Source organism: Rhinolophus hipposideros (assembly GCF_964194185.1).
Source record: "Rhinolophus hipposideros genome assembly, chromosome: 8".
Lineage (NCBI taxonomy): Eukaryota > Metazoa > Chordata > Mammalia > Chiroptera > Rhinolophidae > Rhinolophus > Rhinolophus hipposideros.
In genome coordinates, this window is record NC_138054.1 from 59818883 (window position 1) to 59845726 (window position 26844).

Genomic DNA, 26844 nt, shown 5'->3' on the forward strand with positions numbered 1-26844 from the left:
GAAAATACCTTGTTGAGCATCTTCTGTGTTTCAAGTGCTCTGCTAACTGCTTTACATATGCTTACTCATTGACCATTAAAACAAGTTGCAAGGTTAGAGATTTCCTTTACAAGTGAGAAAACTGAAACTCATTGAGAAGTCACACACAGAACTGAGAACAGCTCAGGATCTCAGCGTGGTCCTTATGACTACAAAGCTCACGCTTTTTCACTTACTCCATTCCAGTACAAGGCCATATATCATTGAATGTGTCTACAGGAATCATGTGTGCAGAGTTTCACAAAAGTTTAGATGAGAGATTTGTCACTATGCTTTTAGACTATTTCCAGAAATATAGTTTAAAAATTTAGGACTCTCACCCTTTCATGCTCTTTCACACATGTTCTGTCTCTCTGAATAGCACGTATTCAATCATATATTTGCTAAACGTCAGGTGTGTACAGTTAACTGCATATTCTGTATCGAGAGCTTGGTAACATATGTCTTTTCTTTTGATGATTTATTTACCCTGGGCTAAAATTTTCTCTCTTTCCAAATACAGATAAAGCCTGTCCTCTCCTAGAAGGCTCCATAAACATCCTCCAGCATACCTTAGTATATATGTTCCAGCTGTAAACATGTGAGAGGATGGGTCACAGGGAAGGAGGACAAGTCATGTTTTGCCATTAGTCGTTACTTGCACTTGTCCATTGATGTGCTCCCAAACAGCCAAGTTCAGATAGTGCTACATACTCCACCACTAATATCACAATTAAACGCTCTTATAAATCCCACCGTTAAGAAACTATCTTCTTTTTATCTTAATTTAATTCAGTCTTATCCAAACTTATTTGACCCTTTTTTTCATGGAGCACCAATTACCATATTTCAGCACACTATCATACAACAAACGACTCTTTGGGAAAAGCTGGTATTGTGCAACCTCTGAAGAAACCGAGACCCAGAGAGAGTATACAGTTTGCCTGTGGTTGCCAAACTGGTTGGCACATAATCTAGACTAGAAGCCAGGTCACCTGACTTTTCACAGTAACACTGCCTCCCCTTCTAACCAGAAGTCCTAACCCATATAATTGCATTGAGTAATAAGAGTAGTTTTATTATTTTATCTATAGTATTTCAAAATCCTATAGAAAAATGAAACATTAAATAGTTCAGATCACCTTGGTTACAGGGAAATTCCTTAGTGGTTAGCCTCATTTTGCTGTGTGGTAACTGTTGAAGTGAAATCAGTAAAATCTAGGAAGGCATTTTGATCTGGTCCTTGGCCATGATAAACAGAAAGGCTTTAAGACTGTTCTGAGGAAAAACAAAGAAATTACAACAAAAATCTCCCCTATTTTCCTAATTTATATTTTAATTTATCCTTTCCAAAATGAGTTTCAAGTAACTTACATAAATACTTGCAATTCAAATGGATTAAAAAGGAAGAAAAGATAGTAATCAGGACAAGGACAAGTACAGGAAAATAAAAATAAAGGTGAGATTAACATGTGGACGACAGGTAATCCAGTATGAGCACCAAATACACGTGGTAGAGGTCTGTACATTTGCTCAATGTGAGCCACAAATTTTCTTCTATACTTCTCTTGGGTTAAAACAAAGGAAAATATGATTGTTTACAAGTTTCACTCTATCTGTAACATCAGGTAGAGGTCAGTCTCTCAAAAGGTGCCCACATTTTTCAAGCGCTAAGACCTTAGAGCAATGTTTCCTGTGATTTCCCTTTAAGAAGAAGCTGCACTTATAACCAATCGCTATAATAGCAATAATAAGTAGTGTATAAAAAGCTTCTTATAATTTTATGTAAGTCAAGTCATAAGGCCAAAGCACAATTTAGTAAAGCCTCTCTGCAAAGGCCCAAATATCATATTTTTCTGGGAGTCCTGTTTAAAGGATGGATTTTATAGTGACCAGAGAAATATATGAACTACATACCCTTTAAGAAATCCTTCCTGAGTATTGTTTATTGCCACTGCGTTTTTGATAAGTGGAGATGGTTTCAGCTAAGATTTTTGACCCTCAGGGTCTTTTAATCAGTCAATAGTTAGCAAATAATTGTTAACCTCCTTCTGTATGCAAATCACTAAATCGGGTACTGTGGAAACTATTGTATTTGTGAGACATAGTCCTGCTATTAAGGAGCTCACTGTCTAATGCAGGAGAATAGATGAATACAAAATAAGTAGAGGAAAAGATACATTATAAAAACATTAAAATAGCACAGAGTGCTGAAGATATTGGAGGAAGATGCTTTCTGACTAGGAAGGCAACAAGGAAAACTTCACAGGGGAAGCAGCTTTGGAGGATTAGTAAGACTTTGATGGTTCAAGATGGAAATAGAAGAGCATTTTGGATGGATTGACGAATAGATGGATGATTGGGTGGATGGGGAAGGGTAGGACATGGGCTGGGTAATGAACAAAGGGAGAAAGGGACAGCAGTAAAATGGACAAATTTAAAATACAGTCTAATCACTAAAGAAAAGACTAAAATAAAAGGTCCAAGTTTTGGAAATCATTGGTGGGAGAAAATAGTCACAAAGCTATTCCCTTTTGCTGCTGGTTCCCTCAAACAGAAAAGAAAAAAATTCCATATTTGCCTCTCTACCCAAAATTGTTTCCTTTTACATCTTGGTAGAAAATCATAGATAACATTAAAGACCATTAAATGAAAGAACAGCAGAGAATGGAATTAAAAACCTTGGTACTTCTCTTCAATTTTCTGATTTAGCCTTCATAACCATCCTACAAAATGACTACGGAAGACAGTATCATTACCATCTTACAGATGAAGAAAGTAAGATCACAGAAGAATGAAAAAGCCTCTTAAAATTCTTCCCTACCATTTGCCTGGTAAAAGCAGAACTAGAGCCCCTAGAACTAGAGCTCCAGTATTCTTTCCACCTATTACTCCACCCTTGAGAATGAAGGTGGGACCATGAATAGGTTATTGAAGTAAAACCACTCTTTATAATTTGGTTTTTATCTTATGTAAGTTGCTTCTCGTCACGTAAAGACAACACCACTGCACTGGGCCATAAGGGTGATCATCCCTGCCATCAACATCATCACTATCGGAGCAATTAATATGTGCTAAACTCTGCGCTGAGCACTTTACAGACATTGTCTTACTAAATATTTACAGCAACTTAATGAGGTTGGTGCAAGTACAAACATACACTTTCTCATCATTACAAAGACCATATATCCACAATTTCTTAGATAGCTCCAATTTGAAGTATCCTGCTGTCATCTTCATGAACCATTAAAAAAGAGTAGAAATTCTACTTTCAAATCACAGTGTGGCTATATTTGTAGTAAGCTAGCCAAACTCTTCTAGATGGATATTGGTTGCCAGGAGCAGAAAATGGCTACAGAATTAGATCAGACCAACTTTTCCCATATAGGATCCATTCTACTCCTTTAATGATTTTATCTGGTATCATGACTTTAAATACTGCCTATATATTTAACTTCTAAATTTATATCTCCAGTTTCTCCCTTTCCCTGAACTCCAGACTTGAATATCTAATTATTAGCCCATCATCTCCTCTTATATGTCTAACAGACATCACAAACTTCACATGTCTTAACTTACCTTCCTACCCAAACCTGCTCTTTCTGCACTCTTCCTTATCTTAATAAGTGGTAAATCTTTCCAGTGGTTGGAGCCAAAAACTTTGGACTTATCCTTGACTTCTCTCTTTCATATCTATAGATAATGAGCATATCCTATTGGTTCCACCTTCAAAATATATGCAGAACTAAAATGCTTCTCTAGTACTAACCACACCACTACCACCCTCATCCAACCACCATTATCTGTTACCATAGCCTCCCAAATTGACTCCATGCCTTCATTTTTGCCTTCCCTGTCTGTCTTTCAATAAATCTTTTGAAAAGCAATTGGCAAATCATGTCACTTCAGAAACCCAAAATAGCTCCATATCTCAAAATAAAAGCTAAAATCTTTACAGTGATTCCAGTCAATATCTCTGCAGATTTTTTTTTTGGAACTGACAAAGTGATTCTAAAATGTGTGTGAAAAGGCAATAGAACTAGAATAGCCAAAACAGATTTGAAAAGGAAAACAAAGTTGGAGGACTCACACTACCAGAGTTTAAGACTTAATAAAATCAAGACAGTGTGGGAATTGGCAAAAAAGATAGACCTCTATAGATCAATGAAACAGAACAAATAGCCCAGAGATAGAGCTGCACATGTATGGTCCATTGAGTTTCAACAAAAATGCAAAGGCAATTCAATGGAGAAAGGAAAGTCTTTTCAACAAATGATGCTACAACTATTAGATATCCATATGCAAAAAAAAGTAAAAACACAAAATAATAAACATTCAATCTATATTTTGCATCACATTAACTTGCAAAAATTAACTCAAAATGAGTTCTAGACCTAAATGTAAAACCTAAAACTATTAAATGTAGTCGCACAACAGCCTAGCCAACTGTCCCTTCGTTTGTGAGATTGTGCCTTTCTGGGACTCTGTTCCATCCTTGTGTTTACACCTTACGTCTTTCTGTCTGGTCCCCAAAAGATGGTTTGCAGCCAAAGAAGGGTAAGATATCTCTCGGGAGATACAACCTAAGCCAGGCGGAACCGAGTGGGGACCCCCAGTGAGCTGCCTTAGACAAATATGGGAAAGGGCCTTGCCTCCTCTTCCCCCTGCTTGGGAAAGTCTGTTGCCGGCTTTGGGTTTTCCCTTGCACCTGTTTCCACTTATCTCAACGGAGTTGTTACAATGTGAGAGACTTGATCATGAAAAGGTACATACTTTAAGTAAAAACATCATGGGAACTTGTGCTTTTGCTGTTTACAGACAAAGGGTGATTGGAATAAACATTTTTCTGTTATGATGTCTGAGTCTCACAGACCGTGTAAGAAACAATGTTACTTTCTTGTACTTGTATACCTATCAAAAAAAGCCTCCAGCCGGCTTTATTCTGGGCTCCAGTCCTCTGAGACTGAGAGACCCCTGGCCTTCTGAGAGATTTAACTGCATTAAGTCTCTGTTGGTTTCTTTCTTAAAAACTTAACCCAAACCACCCCTTCTCGCATCTTCACTGCCCTTATTGTGCAGGACGCGACAATTAAAGTCCCAGAAGAAAACAGGAGAAACTCTTAATTATCTTGAGTTAAGCAAAGATTTCTTAGATCTGACACCAAAAACCTTACCCATAAAATAACAAATATCTACATTAGACTTCATCAAAATTAAGATCTTGTGCTATTCAAAAAACACTGTTAAGAAATTGAAAAAACAAACCATAGACTGAGAAAATCATATCTAATGTCTACAATATATAATGAACTCTCAAAATTCAATAATAAAACAAATAACCCAAGTTAAAAAATGGGCAAAATATCTGAACAGACACTTCATCAAAGAAGACATAGACAAGAGCAAATGAGCATGTGAAGAGATGCTCAACATTGTTAGTCATTAGAGAAATGTAAATTAAAACTACAATAGATACATACCAATTAGAATGGCTTTTTAAAAGAAAACAGGATAATACCAAGTACTGGAAAAGATGAAGAGCAACTGGAACTCATACATTAATAATGGAATCATTAATGATGACACATCCACTTTGGAAAACAATTTGGCGCTTCCAAAGTTAGACATACACATACCATATGTATGGCCTAGCAGTCACACTCATAGGTATTCACGTAAGTGAAATGAAAGTATCAGTAAAATTTATGTTTACACAAATACTTATAGTGGCTTTAGTCATAGTCACCAAAAACTGAACAACTCAATGTCTTTCAGCTGTCAGGGGCATAATCAAACTGTGGTACATCTATACAATGGAATGCCACTCAGCAATAAATAGGAACAGACTAGTGATATATTCAACAACATTCATGAATCTCAAAATGCATTACTCTAAATGAAGCAAACCATTTAAGTGATATTTACAATTACATTTATATAACATTCTGGTAGAGGCAAAACTAGGGACAGAAAACAGATTAGATAGAGGTTGCCAGGGGCTAGGGATGGGTGAGTTTTTTTGGGGGGTGGCGTTGATGGAACTGTTCTTTATCTTGATTATTGATGGTTATGCAAATATGCATTTGTCAAAACTAACAGAACTATACATTAAAAAGGATGGATTCTACTGTATGTAAATTACACCTTAATTTAAAAATGGTGGAAAAAATCATTAAGTGGGTTACTCAAGGCCATATATGATTCAGTCACCCTCACTGATTCCTCTCTAACTGCACCTCCTCCCCTCTCTTTCTCTGATCATTCTGCTCCAGCCTCATTGGCTGCCTTGCTATTCCTCAGTCAAACTAGGCACCAGGGTTTGGCAGTTGCTGTGATTTCTGCCTAGAATATTTTCCTTAGATCTAAATGTCTATATGACTTCCTCTCTCCTTTAGGCCTTTGCTCACTGAGACCTACAGTATTTACTTACTGAGGCTTACACTAACTAGTTAAAGTTACACCCCTGTCTCCCTTCTCCTGGCACCCTGTACTTTCTGCATAGCACTCATCACCATGTGACAAACTGTATATTTTCCTATATATGTATTTGTTGTCTTTCTCCCATTCTAGTAAAAGATAGGCTCCATATAAGCAAATTTTTAAAAAATCTATTTTGTTCACTGCTAGTTTCCCATCATCTAGAACAGGGGTGTCAGTTCTGCGGCCCGCGGGCCAACTGCGGTCTGCAATCCATTGTTAATTGGCCCGCAGCAAATTCCAAAAGTATATTTAGTTACTTAAATAAATGGTGAAGCAATACATACTTCACCTCAAGTGAGTAGCTCGGCTATTTGTGTCTTTTATCGCATATGGCCCTTGGTGAAAAACGTTGAAAAAAGTTTGGACACCCCTGCTCTAGAACAATGCCTGGCACATACAAGGTACTCAGTAACAATTCACGGAATTATGAATGCTGGCTTTAGTCTATTTCACACTCTACTTCAACCATCTATAAACTGTTATTTGATAGGTACTCATAGAAGCCTAGAAGATAGTGTGTGTGTGCATGTGTGTGTGTGTGTGTGTGTGAATTAAGCCAGTCTTTGATTTTTATTGTAAGAGATTGATGTCAGTGTATATTATCCTTCCTGTTTTAAAAAAAAATGTAATTGTATAGAAACAGTCTTTTTTGGTCTTCGCTGCCTAATTTCACTTCGAAAAAGACTCCATTTCACATTCCTCAGATGTGAATGCTTTGGATAGTCATATATTTTAGTAAAACAAAAAGTCCAAGATCAGTTCGTATTTCCAACTTACACCAGATTTCCTTGTTTTGTTACAAACCTAAAATAATGCAGGCGAAAAATTGTATTTGTTGAGCAAACCAAATTGAAGCTTAACAATGGTTTTTAACTAAGGCTGCTATTCAAGTGTAGGTACCCTTTGTGTCGTCGTTTTACAACAGTGTTTACTTACACGAGGCTTTGCTTTTAGCCAGTGTATTTGAGACTGAGCTACTGATGTAGTTTTGGTTTTTTCTCCAGTAAAACTTGGGTATTTAGATCCCAAGTTTGCCAACTTACCTAATATGTCTTCCTTGTTTGGACCACTGGTGTGGGCTATCTGAGGTCTGTTTTCATTTGGGGGAAAAGCCCTGGAGACTGGGCGCACTGAGGAGCAGACATTGTCTGCACAATGAATGGGGTAATGAGCTACTCTTGTTTACTCTTATGGAGTATAATTGGTTGAGTTTAGACAATAATGTAGCATCTGTTGTTATACTGTACAGGAAAATGTCAAAACAGAAAGCAAGCAGACAGGTGGATTAAGGGGAGAACAGGAGGAGAAGCCAGGAAATATCACATTAAGTTCTGATTTATAGTATGTGCAAAGGGAATAATAACACCAAAAATGACTGTCTTCTGTTGAGCACAGTGTTACAGCGTGAGTTTTGATGCTAGGCACTTATTAATTGAGTGCTGGCCATGTGTTAGCGCTTGCTAAGTGGTTTATAAACATTATTGCATTTTATACAAGAACCTTTGTGTGGAAGATGTTATTGGCCCTATTTCTTATGTGAAGTAACCAAAGTTCATAAAGACTGTCCAATGCTTAATGGCCAGGATTTGAACATCTGTCATATCCAAAGCCTATTTCCTAACTATATATTTCATTGCCTTCCTAAATTACGTTTAATTTAAAGATTAAAGTTTTTTAAACTGCAGTGTTAAATGTCAGGATAGTGGTTAACTTTGAGGAAGGTAATTCTCAGAAGGGGCAAAAGGACTTCTGAGATGCTTGATGAGGCATTATTTGTATAAGTATGTTCACTTGCTGAAAATTTATCAGGTTATGCACTTAAGATTTGTGCACTTTTTTATACTATACGTACGTTATATTTTGATAAAAATTTACAAAACTGGCAAAATACATGACTTTGAACAAAAGATAAAGCTTTATGCAATATAACATTGATTCAAATATTGTAAAAATGTTTAAATATATAAAACTATGCATGAAAAATTAATGGAGAGTGTCTATTTGAGGTGATGAAAAAGTTTTAGAAATAGATTGTGGTGATGGTAACACAATATTGCGAATGTACTTAATGCCACTGAATTATACACTTAAAAATGGTTACAAAATTAATGGGTGTAAACACTCAAATGATAGAAGTGGTTATCTCATGGTGGTGAATCTAGAAATTAATTATAGTTTTTCTTATCATTTAATCTGTTTTTTTGCAATGAATTTTATTACTTTTATAATCAGGAATAGTATTCTTTAATCTCAAATGTATGGTTTTGAAGAACCACCAGTGTTAGAAATAGTCAAGTGATCCCATTTAATAGTTTAGAAAATGTACATGACTGTAATCCACCAGATAGTTTACCCCTACAAGCAATTCTTGATTAGCCCTTAAGGGACTCATATGTAGAAAATTAATCTGAACAGTTGACGCTGGAGGGAGTTAGACCTCAGAGAAAGGTAACTCAGAATGATCAGTTCTTCGTTACTAGTAGAACCCATGAGATTCAGATCTTTTAGCAGCTATACTTATCACCATACTAAGCACTTGCACATTCATTATTTTAGTTAACATGTTAGTTTATTTCATCTTTTATCATATATTGAGCTTCAATTTCGTGCCATGCACTACACTTTGAGTAAGAAGTAAGACATTTTCCTACACCCTAACAGAACTTGCATACTAATGGGAAAGCCAGACGTTAAATAACTATGGTACAGTATAGGGAATGCTATAACAGATATTGTACAACTGGGATTTAATATTGATACACACAGGATCATCTATTCATTGGGTTATTACTATATGACAATGTTACTAAAATAGTTTAATATTTGAAAATATTCAGCTGAAACTCATTGCTGACCCAGAACACCAATATTAAATAAACTTCTGCTCATGCTATCCAAAACAAAAAGGCAAAAGTAAATAGCTTAACTGCCTATTCTAACTTTTGAACTATATTTCTTATGTCTCCATTTCTGGTATCAGTTTCCCCACAAAAAAATAGAGAGTGTAGGACTGTTTAACCAGTGCAACCCAACCCAAACAACCATTAACTGAAGCCTATTATATATCAGACACCACACTTGGAACTTTACGTATATCATATATATAATTTCCATCTTTATAATCCCCTATAAGGTAGATGGTATTATCCAGTGCCTCCAGAAGGAAAATTGCCTCAGTCATTTGAGTCAAATGGCCTCAAAAGAACAGCTTTCTCTTACACTGCAGAAATTTTTAATGCTTTTTTGAAAATATTTTAGTATTAGGACCAATAAAACCTTCCTGAATGAAACAGAAGTTAATTTCTTATTTATACTGGTGTCTGAATAAACTTTGTTTTTCTGTTGCTTATTTTAAACACATTTTTTAAACAGATAATGAATTTCCTATGTGAGAAGTCAAAAAATATAAAAAGGCATATTCAGAAAATACTCAGTCACTTCTACCCTATTCCCCACCCTCTATAGGTTACCATTTTTATGTCTTTTTATTTGTAGAAGTTTATTTGTTGAATTTTATGAATTTTTTCCCCAAAGAACCAGCGTACATTGGTTAACTAGTTTTCTTTTTCTTTTTTCTTCTAATGCATTCCTTTATGCTTTTAGCTTTATTAATTATTTTCTTCTCAACTTTCTTTTCCCTTTATTTTATTAGGGGTCTTTCCCTACTGTTTTTACCTTAATTCCTAATTTACTTATTGTTATTCTTTCCTTTTGAATGATATAAGAATTTTGAGGCTATGAATTTCCTCTGAGCACTGCCTTAGATGAGTCCCATGATTCAACAACTATTATTTTCTAGATATTCTGTAGTTTTCATTTATATTTCCCCTTTGACCTAAGAGTTGTTTAATAGAATTTTTTAATGATTTTCCCCAGTTGGGAGAGTGACACCAACTTTGAAAATTGCCATTGAGGACTTAGAGAACATAAATCCCAATTTGTCTCACTCGTTACTTGATAATAGTTGTAGATTAATGGGGGAAATTTTGTTTTTCTATTGTGATAAATTAGGAATGTTGAAATGTCAAAGTAACCAGGAACAGAATATAACTGTGAAGCTAAGCATGCTGATACCAGACTTACTTACCTATGGAACCTCCCTGGGTAGTAGAGACAAAAAGATGTGCTGAATTTCTGCCACAGATTCCCACATTAGAGACCTTCTAACCTCCTTCCCATGGAGTATCGTGAATGCGAAACAACGTAATACTGTATGTAGGTTGAGAACTAAGAAACCTGGGTTCAAGCACAACTGTAACCATGAGATCTCCCTAACAGTTTACTCCACCTATTTGAGTGTGTACTCTTACCTGTAAGATGAAGGGTTTGGGCCATCTCTGAGACCAGAAATCTAGATTTGGCCAAATCCTACAGCAGGTTAGTGGCAAGCACCATGGTCTCCTGCCTCCAGTAAACCTGATATTTTAATTCCTTTCCATTCTATTTTATTCCATCGTTTTTATTGTAGCAAAATGTTTGCTACAACAAAAATTGCCTTTTTAACCATTTTTAAGTGTACAGATCAGTGGCACTAATTACATTCACTATGTTATGAACCATCACCATATCTACAAAATTTTTAATTACCCCATGCAGAATCTTTCCATTCCATTTTGATGTTAATATATTATCCAGTATTCTATAAACTCTTAAGTCATTTCTCCGTAGGGAATGTGTGTTTTTCAAATGTAAATAGTTGTGTGTGTGTGTGTGTGTGTGTGTGTGTGTGTGTGTGTGTCTTGTAAATACTTATAATAGCCTTAATTCATATCCTAAAAAGAAGAACTAAGTATTTGATACCTATTTCCTCAATTACAAATACCTAAGCCCTTCAGTAAAAAAAAGAAAAGAAAAATTACCTATCAATTTAATAATATGTGTCATCAAGATGGGATTTATTTTAATTGCCTATTGGGCTAGTATTAAGAAAATGAAAAACATGATTCTACTGTTCAAGCCTCAGGCTTGGTTAATAAAAGGGCAATAACTTTTTGATGAGTTTCTAGAAAGCAGCAGCTTCGTGTTAGTCTCTCTTCCCCACTCCTCACAGTCTCATCCATCACATACTTTTAACACCTGGTTTTTGCCCTCCTTAGGCCATCCGCCTCTCCTTAGAGCAGGCCCTGCCTCCAGAGCCAAAGGAAGAAGACGCTGAGCCCGTGAGCAAACTGCGGATACGGACCCCCAGTGGCGAGTTCCTCGAGCGGCGTTTCTTGGCCAGCAATAAGCTCCAGATTGTCTTTGACTTCGTAGCTTCCAAAGGATTTCCATGGGACGAGTTCAAGTTACTGAGTACCTTTCCTAGGAGAGATGTAAGTTCTCATGCCTATCTTGGGAAGTGTTTCCGGGTGGGAGATATATCCTCATCAGGGCTGGACAGAGTCGTCCAAGGAAAGACCCATGGTACAGCCTGCTACAAGACCACTCACCCAGGAGTTAGTTCTTCATTATTTTGCACTGCGTTCTCTCCTCAGCCTTGGGAGAAGGGATGGCTTCCCAGGCCAGCAGACATATGCCCAGTAGCCTATGTAAGAAATTAGGTACTAAGTCTTTCTTTCTTCCTAGCTGTTTCCCCTATTCCAGCATTCAGGCAGGTTTTCCTGAGATCTCGTCTCTGTAAACCTCAGAGTAGATCTGAAAATTGTGTGCTTAATAGCTTAGCAGATAGATCAGGGTCAATGACAATACATTTACTAAGAATGAGTCATGCTAAACCAAAAGTATTTGTGATTTGATAGTTCTTATTAGCCTGGGAAGTCAGGGAGGGTAAACTATATTCACTGTGTATATATGTATTTCAGCAAGATATTTAAGTCTCTCATAGTATTCTGGATCAAAGTAGAGAGAGAAATCTACTGGTAAGTAGATTCATTGCTGATTAAATGGTGGTGTCCAGAAAGTGTTGACTAAGCAACTGCCCTCTCCCTAGAGGGAACCAAGAGGTTCTCTATTTAATTCTTTATTACTCACCAGGCTTATTAGCAACTTGAATGAAGACTTTATCAGATTTATGGATTATGAAAAATAAGATTCAAGAAAACCTTAAAATACTAAAACAATGGACAAAAAAGAACAGACTAATAGTATAGAAATATGAAGAGATAGATTTTCTGCATTAGGTTTAGAAACTCAATTGCTCAAGTTTGGGATGGAAAGACCATGCCTTAGCCAAGGTTATGGTTGAATTAAGCTGAATATACATTAATAATGTGTTATCACTGCCAACAAAAAAGCTAGTTGCGTTTTTAGAGGTATAGTCCCATGATCCCAACAAGAGGAAACCTTGATGGTCCTATTCAACCCTGTGCTAAGACACACTATCCCTGAAAGAGTTCTTAGACTCCATGCTGAAACTCCATCCTGAAGCCTGAGGAAATAGGGACACTTCTAGAGCTGGGCTGGGAGGAAGGTGAGGGAACTAGAAACATATCATTTGAGGAACATTTCTTCTAGAGAAGGAAAGGCCACAGGAGGTGTGATTGTTGTCTTCAGCTACTTGAAGGTCTGCCATGAAAAAGAGAAATCTGACTTGGTGAGACTCCAGACAGAACTGGGACCAATGAGTTTAAAGTTATAGGAGGCAAATTTGGCCCAATGTAAGAAAGGAGTATCTGTTGTAAGGTAGTGATTTTGTCATTGGAGGTAACCCAACACTACTGAATGATCCATTTTCAGTAATAATGCATATATATATATATATATATATATATATGTATATATGGAGAAGGATTCATTCCTTGTGTTCCTCCTTCATATGGGACGGCGCATGGGCTAGCTTACCTTTAAGATACATAGTAAATCGTAATATTCTGTGATTCCATTATGATCTAGTAATATGAGATCCAGTAACCTGGACTTTAACACACAAAGACCAAGAATTTGGTTAAGGTTCATCTTAGTCCCTCACATTGTCAGATTTGCAGGATAGAGACAGACACCAATGGTAAGTTTAGCTCCACCACTCAGCCACAAATCCCTGAGGTGGGATAAGGATCTCACCAATTACATCTAAATCAAGGAGGCTAGAATGGACCCCAGGTGCTGGCCATTGGCTTCTCTCTCATTAGCCCCGCATACTGCTCTGAACTCTTCCTCTTTATTCATATGCTATAAAATGTACAGACATGCACAAGGGAACACACGCATGCACGTGCTCTGTGGACCATACAGCCAGGTAAGAAACGACCTTAAATTCTGACACTGAAGTTGAACTCTATGTGTGAATGCTTAGAAAAGAGCCGCTATCAAGGGGTCAGGGTCAACCTGGTTCTCACACTTACATTCTATGATAAACATCTCACCTTGGAGAACTTAAAAAACTGGAGTTAAATTAGTTCTTCCCATCCCTTTTTCTGGTGTTTTTTTTTTAAGATTTTATTGGGGAAGGGGAACAGGACTTTATTCGGGAACAGTGTGTACTTCCAGGACTTTTTTCCAAGTCAAGTTGTTGTCCTTTCAGTCTTAGTTGTGGAGGGTGCAGCTCAGCTCCAGGTCCAGTTGCCGTTTCTAGTTGCAGGGGGCACAGCCCACCATTCCTTGCAGAAGTCGAGGAATCGAACTGGCAACCTTGTGGTTGAGAGCCCGTGCTCCAACCAGCTGAGCCATCCGGGAGATCAGCAGCAGCTCAGCTCAAGGTGCTGTGTTCAATTTTAGTTGCAGGGGGCGCTGCCCACCATCCCTTGCGGGAGTCGAGGAATCGAACTGGCAACCTTGTGGTTGAGAGCCCACTGGCCCATGTGGGAATCGAACCGGCAGCCTTGGAATTAGGAGCATGGAACTCTAACCACCTGAGCCACTGGGCCAGCCCCGCCCCCCTTGTTTTGTTTTTTAATTGAGGTATAATTGACATATAACTTTATATTAGTTTCAGGTGAACTACATAATGATTTGATATTTGTGTATACTGTAAAATGATAACCACAATAAGTGTAGTTAACATCCATTGCCATATTCAGGTACTAAATTTTTTTTTCTTGTGATGAGAACTTTTAAGATCCCAACCCTTGTTTTTTTCCCTCCCTTTCTGGGCCTTATCTGTAAAATGGAAGTACTGAAAGAGATGGAATCTAAGGAGTTTCCTGGCTTTTAAAATTAAACTCTTTTCTTTCAAATTAATTTTTAAACCTAACTGCTGGGGGTGGTGTAGGAGGAGCAATCTCTTAAAGGATCTGGGTTTTATGATCAGTATTAATGACATCTTCCCACGAGGTAAAAGTGTGGACTGTGGAAAGTCGCTGTTGTAAATAAGCAGAGAGCTGTGAAGTGAAATGCAGAGGGTTCTTGGACCTGCTGCTTGTCTCCCTGGAACTCTACTGACCAAAAACTTAGCTGTTTCAGTGCAGACTGTGTTAAGTGTCACTATGGATTAGCCTTCAATGGAGGGTCAGTCACTCAGTCTTAGAGAAAATGTACTCTGAATGTAGATCTCAAGCACGCATACTTTGTTTTATACTGCTGAAGGACACTGTTCAGTCCAGTTAACAGTCTCGTCTCCCAGTGTCCCTTTCACACTGACCCCGTTTCTACCTCCATCCCCCTCCCAAGGCCAATTTAGATTAAGTTTGGCCCTGTTGCCCAGAGAAAAAGTCTAACCAAAGGTTTGTTCCTACAGGAGAAATCAGGAGCTTCCCAATGCTCATCACAGGTCCGTTTTACGGTCCTTGGTCAACCTGAAATTACCTACCACTGAGTGATTTTTCTAAAATCCTACTCTGATCATCCCATTTCTTGTTGAAAACTCTTTAGTAGCTCCCGACTGCCCTAGGATAAGTACAGACCCCTAGAATGTTTTCAAAAATTCTTCACAATTTGGTCCATACCTACCGTTCCCACCTTAAATCCTGCCTCTCATTACTTATTTCCATCACTAGGAGATATGAGATTGCTCACTGTTCACTAAAGACACAAAAGACTCCCATGCCTCTGTGTTTTCTCATACCTCTACTCTCTCTTCCTTGAATGTCCATACGTCCTGCTTTTCTTGGCATGTTTGAATTCATCTTTTAATGCCCAAATTAAATGTCATCCTACCTGGGATGTCCTCCCCTTCTCCCAAGCTCCTCACCTATGTACCCACTGCAGTTTGTGCATGCCCCTCTCCTAGCGCTTGCCCTGTTCTGTAATTACTTACAGAGACTCTCCGTATCACGTTCATGTCTGTCTCCTCTGAAGCTCCCAGCAGTGCCTCACCCGTTAAGCATTCAGTTACTACTGTCAAATGTTAATGACCTCAGGTCTGATCCTAAATCTGATTCCAGAGTGAACTAGAGAAGCTGTTCCAAATAGGAACAGATGCCTTAGGCCCACCCAGATTCCAGGCCCAGACCTAAAACCAGAAAGCCCACCCAGGACTCATTAGACCTCCTAGAGCCAGGGGTGGGGTGAGAGTTAATGGCCCTTCATCCTTCTCTGAATGCTCTTTCAAGTCGAATGACTAGTGTTTTTGCAAGGCTATTCTGTAACAGCCATCTGTGTCTGCAAGGATTAGGATCTAATTTGTAAAAGTCATCTTAAATTACAACTAAACTAAAGACTGTTAAAAAGCACATCTTAAGACCTCACTTCTTTAATAACAAATAACATAAGACTTAACTCTAGGAGTCTTATTGTGTCTTCAGCCTTTTCTCCACAAAGCAGAGACTGGTTTCTCACCAAACGACCTGTTAAACGTTCTTCTGCACCCCCGCCCCCCCCAACCCAAACAATAGTTCATGGTAAGATTTCCCAGCTGTCCAACTATTTACTAACTGTCTGGTGGGTACACCACTGAACTGAACACTGTGGGACGACCAAAATAGCAGCAGACGCAGGCCTTCCCAAGAAAAGCTGCTTGTCAGGGTGCTGGGAACACTGAATTGTTTGTTTGCTTTGTTATTTTGTTCTCTATTTTGCTAATAACAGTTACCAAAGGAAGAAGGAGGATTCACTCGGGTATGTCAGAGCCATGTGAACGCTGGGTCCCACTTGCCTTACCTGGGCATTGCAAGGTAGTTGCTAGTGAGGCCGTTGAGTCCTAACAGCTGAGGAATGACACTGACTCCCACTACTACTCACCCTGCCTCGGAATCAGAGTAAGGGGCCCTTGACAGCCCCCCATTTCCGCTCTGGACCTACAGTGGTCCGGTGCCACTCAATGTAAGGTTATCAGTGTCCCCCAACCTTCGTCTTCCCTTTTCTCTCCTCCTCCTTTTTCCATCCTTCCCCTTCTTTCCAATCCTATTTTACCTTTTTTATCCTTTCCCCCTTCTTTCTACTCTTTTTTTCTTCATTCTTTTATCCCACAGTTTTCCTTCCTGCCTCCTTTATTTTCCTTTTTTTTGCCTACTTATATCCACATCACTCAGAGAAGCTCCACCTACAACGGGAAAGTGAGGTCTTTTCTATTTATAAAATAATTAGTGAATACTAGGAGAGGAGGATGAAATGGCAGGTTAGCTTCAGGACTGGTGGCCTGTGTGCCTGGTCATTTATGTAATCACACAGCCCCCATTCTTGCCCGAGCACATTTCTTCTCCAGATTTGTAGATGTGAAACCCCTAAACAGACAAACATGCATTCATAAATACAGTATCATACATTTTATATGTATTCAAAAACGAAGAACTGAATGTATGTATACTCTCCCCCAGCTTCCTACTTTTTTCCCCCTCCATAACTGTAACTCATAAATTTTTTTCTTTCTCCCTCTAATGTTTAAAGGAGCAGGAATATAAACAAGATCCTAGCAGGGTTTTTCTCAGAGTAGGCCCTCAGTTAAGGTTTGTTTAAATGAATTGGACTGGGGAGGACTTACAAATTTAGGGTATACAGAGTCCTTCTTCTGTCACCCCCCACCTTTCTTATGCTAAGCAGTAGCTCCACTAGAAACCGATGCTGGAAAACTGACTAGTCCTTAACCCTCCTAGAACTTAGTCTGTATCCAGAAGCTACTGCTGGATGACGTTTGACTTCATCAGTAACACAAAACATCGTATTGCTACAAGAAAATATAAGTAGTTTAATTTGTATTTCATTCATGTATTAGTTCTTTCATGTAGCACAACATTTGCTGAGCGACCAGTCTGCCAGCCTCCATACCAAACGCTAACGACACAAACTAAAAGAAATTGTTACTGACCTTGAAGACTTCACATTCTAGTGAAAACACATATCTAAAGCACATTGTACCCCCAGTTGGAATGGCAGGTAATTTCAGTCTGCAGTGATAAGGGAAGGCCTTATAAAGGAAATAAATTTGAACTGAGCCTTGCAGAGAGATGTTGGGTGAGTGGAAACAGAATAGCATAGTTAAAAGTTTGATCATAGTTAGACCTCTGTCTGAATCCCACTCCATAGATACCTGTTGTATGACCTTGGACAACTCAGTAGGCCATGCTGAACTTTTATTTCTAAGTGGAGAGAGGCAGAAATGGGGGGAAAGGCTTACAGCTAAAGAAAACTTGGAAGCAGTGAATTCTTTCTCTAGGGCAATGCTGGATATTTATGTTGAAAATATCCAAATGCTCTAACCCAGATTTAAGAATGTATCATTGGAATCCTAATAGCTCATATTAGAAAAGGATCTCAGAGATACCAAGGCCAATGCTATCATTTTACAGATGGGAGAATGAAAGCATGTTAAAATTACGTACTTTCCTTAAGTCACGTGGTCAATTGTAATAGCAGGACTGACACTGAAACCCACGTTGTCTTATGGCCATTGCTTTTTAAGCTCATTGACCCCTTTTAAAAATTTATTAGTAGATGATAGAGTTCCACTTTCAAATTAGAGCCATAGGACAATAGAACTAGAAAATCAACATTCGTTACTACTTTGTAAATGCAATAAATTGCAGCTCCAAGCACCAATATTCAAAAATATTCTGTACTTCAATGGCTTTCATGTGCTAATGCCTGTAATATTGCAGTGGGATTGATTTTCAATTTATGCTTGACTGAGTTTGATTTAAAATACAAAACAAAACAGAACCAAAAGGAAAAACTTTAATGCCATTGAACCACCTATTAAAAGCTATGTTTTCAAATGAAGCACCTAATCAGTGAAATACATGTTAGAATAACTACTGCTGAGCTTGCTCCATTTCCTTCTGGTATTCATATCATCGTATCTAATTTGAGATTTGCCAGTTCCTAATCACGATTTGGAGAATAAGATCTATGATTCTGGAATGGAATGCTATTAATATCTAATAGTTGGTCACAGTATCAATGCTGCCGCTAAACCTCTGTCAAGTCTGTTCTTTTTCTCTTCTTCCCCCGATGTCACTGCCCAAGTCTTCACAGCTCAGATTAAACCTGTGGCTCCCTAATTCATCTTCCCGACTCCAATCTTGCCTACCCCACCTCCCATCTATCTTCCCCACTGTCTCTCCAGTTTATTTTTCTGAAACATGGATTTTAATATCTCATCTCTCTCCTGTGTAAAAGCCTCCAGTGGTTCTTATGGTCTATAGGAAAAAGTCCAAACTCCTTACCAAAGCATACAAAATCCTTCACAACCTCACAGCCTCTCATTTTGCTGCTCATTTTCCCACCAAGCCACCCCTCCCATTACTTCCCCAGCACATTCATTCCACCGTTAAGCCACAATAAACTCCTTGACTGAAAGAAACCACGAGATCTTACTTCCATGCAAAACGCATTCACAGAGTTACCTCGCTCCACTTGTGGGCTTTGGGAAGTAGCAAGACAGGTGGTATTAGTGCCATTCAGTGGATGGGGAATGTGAGGGCCCGAATGAAGTGACTTGCTTGAGAGCATACATTCAGGTCATGACCACTCAGAACTGCAGCCTAGGCCTCTCGATTGCTTCATTTTCAAACGTGATGTTGTAAGGAAAAATGCTCCTGGAGTATTTTGACCACAGGACAGAGTTTATGGGTTGAAGTCATTTGGCAAACTGTTTACATAATATTTACAACAAAAGAAACTAAATAGCAAAAGGTAAAATATAGCTGCTTCTTTAATAGTTCTGTATATAAAACTAATCAGCATAACAGCAGTCTAATTAAAGGAGGAAAACAGACTCTAGCAAGGGTGGTTCATATTTCTTTAGGTTACTCATTTTGTTTGAGAAGTGTATTAGTTTCCAAATTGTAAGTTTTAATTGTTCTTAAGTAATGAGCTGAAACATCCTTTCCCTTACAATGCCTTCCATACTGACTCAGTCTGAGAGTCATAGTAAAGGGTCTCTGTCGTTCGGATAATTGAGGACATGGAATAGAGGGGAAGCGATGCTCTGGAGGAACGGACACTGGACTGAGAATCAGAAGCTCATTTATTAGCTGCGCAACCCTGATAAGGCACACCCTCTCTAAATTCTAGCCTTCTTCTCTATAAAATAGTACCACTCAGTTCTTCTCCCAGCACCATAGCATGGCTCGAATTCAGCAACGTAAATAAAAGTGCTTGGTAAACTGTGAGATACTGACTAAACACAAACACTAATGATGAGCATGATGATTAGCTAACAACCAAATGTTCAGGATAAGATGTGTCTTAACAATAGTTTTTTGAGAGCTTACTATACAAGGCACTATTCTAAGCGCCCTTTATATCATTTAATCCTAAAAACTATACTAATGGTGAATATTCATACTATCCTCACTGAGATGGGGGAACTTAGGCATGAAAAAGGTTAAGTAACAGTAAATTTCAGAACCAGATACAAACCTAAGTGAGTGACTCTAGAGTGAGTGCTCTTAATCCCTATGTTATCATGCTTCCTCAGCCGGGTAAGGAATAAATTAGTGAGGTAGTTTATCATCTAGAAAAATACTTTCAATGTGTAAATGAATCTCAGTTTTATTTGGAAAGATTTCATCATCTCTGATTTCTTTACATTGTCTTTGTAATTCTGAGGTCCCAGCCAGATGTAGGTAAAATGTACATGTTAGTTGTATTTCATACTGTCTGTCTAGCATTTTTATTTTGCTGGGCACTGTGCTGCGTGCTAGGGAATAAGGCATGGAATACCCTGGTCTCTCCTACAGATAGTCCTCATAGTATACAGTTAATGCAGTGGGTCCTAAGAGTCATCAGACAAGAAGGGCAATAGACGTCAGAGTTGGCCAAGGTCCCTTCTAGCCACTGAGAAGGAAGTGGCAGTGAACAAAACTTGGAAATGGGTAGGATTTTTGGTGGGAGATAAAGAGAGAACATAGTCCACAGCCAGGTCAACTAAGGAAACAAGCTAATGTTGGAACGTGCAAGGCATGCATAGACGGTGGAGTGTAGACCAGATCGGTTAAAACACGGGGTTTATGTTGTGAAGTTCTGAGAGAAGGCTGAAGGTATAACACCTTGAATGCCAGTCAGGGAAGCTTGGCTTTTTTCCATATAAAGTTTGTTGAGCAAAGGAGTGACATGGCCTGAGTGTTTGATTATCATCAAAGTAAGGATAATTACCCTTACATTATTGCATAATTTAAAAATTCACATTGCCTGGCACATAGTAGGTACTCAATAACTGTCAGTCCTCTGATCTGTCTGCCCTCATTATCTAGGTGATCTCATTCAATCTTGTGGCTTTAAATGTCACACGTAACATTTACAACTTCAAAGTTTGTATCTCTGGCCCAAGCTCTTTTGAACTCCAGCTGATTAAATATACAACTAACTGCCTGTTCATCATCTCTCCTTTATAACTATCTCACTGGCATCTCAAATTAGACCTAGTCAGAGCGAACTCCTGATTCCTGCCCTCCCCCAAACCTGCTCCCCAGGTAGTCTTCCTCCTCTCATTAAATGGCAACCTTATTCTCTGTTCAGTCTAGAAACTTTGGAGTCGTCCTTGACTCCTCTATCATTTCTCCATCCAACTCATAAGCAAATTCTGTTGGTTTTACTTTCAAAATATATCCAGACTCTACTTCTCACTGCCTCTACTAAACCCTAGTCCAAGCCACTCTAATCTCTTGTCCAGATTATTGTAATGGTGTCCTAACTGACCACTCTGCCTTCATCCATGCGCCTCCACTTCTCTTTTTCTAAAAAACTAAGTCAAAGTGATTTTTTTTAAAAATGTAAGGCAGATCATGTAACTTCTCTTCTCAAAACCTTGTAATGACTTCCCATCTAGTTCAGAGTTTTTGAAAGGCCCTTCCTGATGTGACTGCCTGGCATTTTTCTGACCCCACTCAGTCTTATCGTCACACTGGCATTCCTTGCTATTTTTGAAGCACCACAATACATTTTCCCATTTCAGGGCCTTGCACTTGCACTTCCTTCCTCTAGATATCTGTGTTGCTCCTACCCTTACTTCCTTCAGGTGTCTGCTCAAACTGGAACCCACTTTCTGCATTTTCACTGAGGCCTTTTCTGACCAACCCATATAAAGTAAGTCTTCTTTCCCTATCTCTGCCCATACCCTGGCAGGCTGGCAACTCCTATGCCTCTTACCCTGCTTTCTTTTTCTCCACTGAATTGATCACCATCTGATATAACAGATATTTAGTTATTTATCGTCTACCACATACTAGAATGAAAGCTTTTGAAGGCAAGAACTTCACGTGTTCCCTACTGTATACCTGGCACTTAGAACAGTACCTGGAACCTAATTGAAGCTCAGTAAGTATCTGTTGAATGACTGAAGCAAACAGACAACCTGAGAAGTAATAATAATGCCATCTACCATTTATTGAGTTCCCACTGTGCGTCAGTCAACTCTGCTATGCACTTTACAGGTGTCATCTAATTGAATCTTTGCAACAACTCTGTAAGATTGTTATTATCCTTACCTTATAGGTGAAAAATTAAAGACTCAAAGAAGCAGGTTTCAAACCCATGTTCAAAATCTATTACACCAGGCAAATATTATTTCCATTTTGTGGACACAGAAACTAAAACTGTAAGTTAAGTGTTTTGACCAAGAGCATATAGCCAGGAAGTGGAAATTAAATACAAAGGTGCTGATTCTTTCTGTTACATCTTGCTAGTAGCCTGGAAGGGTGAACTGACATGGAGAAAAACTGACATAAAGCCAGAAGAATAGTCAAAGGGTGTTGCAGTACTTAAAATGAGATTGATAAAACTGCAGCCAACATCGGGAAGATCAGAGAGAAGCTTGTGTATAGTCTACTGACACGTGGGCTGAGTGTTTATTTTGATAAATGTTTCCATAGATTCTCCTGTTTCCTCTATACTTGGAGTCAGAGGTCTTCATTGTAATGCAGGCACTTCCATCTGTTTGCTGAGTTACACTAAGTGCATTATTTCTCTTTTCTATATTTCAGTTACTTTGTCTTTTAAGTGAGGATCATGTTATGTGTCCTCACAGACACATTGTGATGATAAGATCAAAGTGATAATGAAAACACTTAATACACGGCAGAGGGCCATGCCATTAGGTTTAGTAATACTGAGTCTCTCTCATCCTTCTCCAGCGAGGCACTATTTTTGATCTGTCTCTAGCCTTTAAAAAATAAGTTTTTAGACACGGCCTCAGTCTTAATAGGAAGGTGACCTGCCCTTTGTCACTTGTGTTATAACAGACCCTTCCTTGGAAGAATGTCCACTATTTAGTACGGTCCCCCTAGTGCAGGAAAAATGTGTTCTGAGCATTGGCAGTCGTGACAGGGAGACAGCGTGATGATGTAAAGAACCAGTTATCAGGTGGCTCTCAGGCAAGTCCCATAACCTCTCTGAACTGATTCCTTCACCTGTTCAAGGCAGATAAAAATAGCCATGTATGAATTAAGTCAGATTTAAGAATTAAGTGAGGTGATATGAGGGCAAGGACGTGAGCCATGTAGTTATTCGGGTCACATACTACTGTAAGACGTGTAGGGATAACACAGCTCACCAACTGGACATGCCCCTGGACAGGGCACTGTGTACTGTGTGCAGGAGGAAACCACACCATCTCGCTTTCAGTCATACTTTCCTTTAAAGTAGCGTATTCTCTCCTCCCTCCGTGTTACTGTTTCTACAAAACAGAATTCTCTTAGGTGGGATTGCATGGCAATGTGACTACACACCAGAGAGGTTTTCAGTGAAATGTATTGGTACAATTTTCTGCTTAGTTTCAAGATGAGTTGGGTCTGAGCCTTCTAAAAGTATGTGGATCTCTGATGTGAAAGTTTTCTTTGAAGTTTCTATAGCTGATTTGGTGACCTCTTTAGTTCTTACAGCCTTTTCCAGCTTTTAGTCAGACAGGGAAATTAAATTAAAAATTATTAATGTCCCGTCTGTGCCAGATGCTGTGCCAGAATACTTCAAAAAGTATTCTCTCATTTAATCTTTATGCAAACCCTAAGGCATAGATAGTAGCCCCGTTCTCCAAATAAAACAGTTGGGGCTCAGAGATGTTAAGTAATGTACATATATATTCGTAGTAACTAACATAATTGTGATTTGAACCTCCAAAGCCTATACTTTTTTGTTTGTATAATGTGTCAAGGGATCCCCAAGACCACCTCCAGGTTCTATGATTTTCTAGTAGGACTCACAGATCTGAGCATATAGTAACATTCACTGCTATGATTTACTACAACAAAAGGATACAAATCAAAATCGGCGTAGAGAAAAGGCACCTAGGGCGAGATCCAGGCAAAGCTTCCAAGGGTCCTCTCCCAGGAGAGTCACACAGGATGAGCTTAATTCCCCCTGAATGATTTGAGACAATATATGTGAAATGTTGCCAAGCCAGGAGCTGATTAGGGACGCGGTACCCAGGATTTTTGTTGGAGCCTGATCACGGAAGCAGGTAACCTTTGCCTGGCACGTACGAAAATTCCAGAATCCCAGAAGGAAAGCAGGTGTTCAGCATAAACTTTGTCGTTTGCACAAACTGTTAAGGCTTCATGAGCCACTCTTACCAGTTCTGGGAATAGTAATAGGAACCCTTCCGAAAACCAAGTTCCCAGACACCGGCCAAAGGTCCACCTTACTAGCAAGCCTTTTAAACAATAGCAGTCAGGCCTGCTATGTTAACTTTTTTCTGCACTGATCACCCCTTTGCTCTATTTCTTTATTAGTAATTTTTTAAATATAATAATGCCTTAAACAGTGACATCTCAGATTCGATGTCTACATAGTGTTTTAAAAAACTAAAGGCAACATTCAAATCAGGAAATTATGCACATAAACCCACTTTCTGCATAAACCCACTTTCTACGTTGACTCAAAAGGACTGGCCCCACTGAGTGGCATCCCTTCCAGGATGAGGGTAAGCGGGGCCCAAGCAGCAGGTGCCCTTGACCTGGGACAGGCCAGGTTGAAACCCCCATTTCTCTACCATCCTCTCCCTCCCATGCTGCCTCTGGGCCTTGTGGCCATGTCAGTTGCCATTTCGCCCCCTTTGCTCTTGACAAAGGAATCTTTACAGAAATATTACGATCAGTGGAACCCTATACACAGGATGAGAACAACCTGCAGTATTGCTATCAGCTATGCTTTTGAGGGATCCTGGACTTAGCCAGTTCAAACAAATCCCATTAACCATTAAGGTCTGTAATGGTTAAGTGTCTGTATTAACCATATTTTTCAACCTGGCCCAAGGCATCAATTCAAGTACAGCACAATTCTGGCTAAGTTGAAGCTGACCTGAATGCCTTCCAGGACTGAGGCAATGTCACTATATCAGGGTGCACACAAGAAATAACAATCCCAGAGGGCACATGTGGTACCCCTAGCAACAAAGTTTCCAAATCGTTAGAGCACCCAAGCAGGACATAGCGTTAGTCAGGCCCACTGTGGTAACTCCCACCCTTGCGTTCTCAGTCAGTCCAAATCATTTAGCTCAGCCCTCGGTTTCAGAGGAACTGCCTAAGGCTCAGTCTCACACAGTTTTGCTCATCCATGATACACGTCCATCACCTCCTATGTGTGGACAACATCTGTCAGTGTTCTGTGTGGAGTGTAGGGGTTGGGGCCACCCCCTGCTGTCTCGTAGTCACTGTGGTCATGTGTGATTGTAGACTCAGCAGTGAGTTTGACTTCAAAGCGTTCCCAGCAGCTTAACAAGGTAGCATCGGAGTTTTCCTTCAGAAAGAAGGGAACATTGCCAGGAACAATTTTTTTATGTGTGTGTGTGTGTGTGTGTGTGTGTGTGTGTGTGTGTGTTCATGTACTTTATTTTTGTTGCATGCTTGGCCTATGTAATATATAATAACATGACACATTAAACATATTTCATATACATATTACAAAATAAAGTAACTGTAGAAATACTCGAAGCAATAAAAAAGGGTACAATTTACTGCAGAATGAGAAAGAACTAGCAAATTGAATAATAAAACAGTCAAGAGATATTCTTGCACATTATTTGAAATGACGTATCCAAGGATGTTCATTCTAGCCTTGTTTGTAAACGCAAAAGATTGGAAAGAACCTTGGAAGGTTGAAAATTGGAATGTTCATCAATAGGAAAGAAATTGAATTACATTTCATGTGTATAATGGAATAATTTTCAGCCTTCACAAAAAAATGAGGCAAATTATATTGACCAATTTCAAAGATATTATATATTGTTAATAAAAAAATGTAAGATACTGAACTGTGGGTATGGTTTGCTACCATTTGTATAAAAACCAATTATATATACAAACATGTATATAGATGAATATGTACATATATATGTGTATACACATGTATATGTGTATATACACACATGTCTATCCATTGTTCATATATATATGCATATAAGATATTCCGAATAATGGAACAGTTGATGCTTTCTAGTTCTCATTCTTGAAACATCACCAGGAAGTGTTTTAAAAAGCAAGAATCTTTAATGCCTTCCTTCCTCCCCTGCTAGATGCCAGGGTGTGGTTTTGTTTTGTTTTGTTTTTCTCCTTTGTTACAAAACCAGTGTGTCCCTTTTCAGCTGTCACAATTTTACTTTTTTTTTTTAATCATCCTTTACTCTCACCCAGCCCTTTCTTCTGGAAGGATTGTATGCAAGAGGGACAAAAGATTTTTATAGAAAATCGGTTTTATATAACAACCAGAAAGACACATCATGTTTAGGAATTGGTCAGAACAAAATCCTGAATTATAAAAAATTTTCAAATTGAGTTTACCTAACTGCCCACCCCTTTTGTCTTATTCATTTACCCAGTGAGCAGCCTAGGAAAGATCAATCCCTTTTGGAGAACAGCAGTATTTAATAATCTAGCTGTCCTTCTAAGGTGTGTGCACGAGGAGAAAGGTGAGAGAAGTAGAGTCAAGCTATTTATTAGTCCACTGTTGCAAACCGCAACCACTCTGGGAAGTCAAACACAAGTCAACAACAGTGAGACAGCCCCCTAAGGAAGGGAAGAGTCTGTCTGTGGACAGAATGGTCACACTCCTTGTGATGTGCCCTCTCCCGACTTGTAGCTTTTTGGCAGGAATCACAAGACAGGA

The 26844-nt window shown here is 38.8% G+C and overlaps 1 protein-coding gene across 3 annotated transcripts in view; it reads left to right on the forward strand.

Moving 5' to 3' along the window:
* The window catches only part of FAF1 (Fas associated factor 1), a 389289-nt gene that overhangs the window by 337834 nt on the left and 24611 nt on the right, over positions 1 to 26844 (forward strand). For all 3 annotated transcript variants that reach the window (XM_081054990.1, XM_081054992.1, XM_081054991.1), the window contains one exon: positions 11595 to 11810. In XM_081054990.1, coding sequence (XP_080911116.1) covers positions 11595 to 11810 — 216 coding nt within the window. The remainder of the gene's footprint in view (positions 1 to 11594; positions 11811 to 26844) is intronic.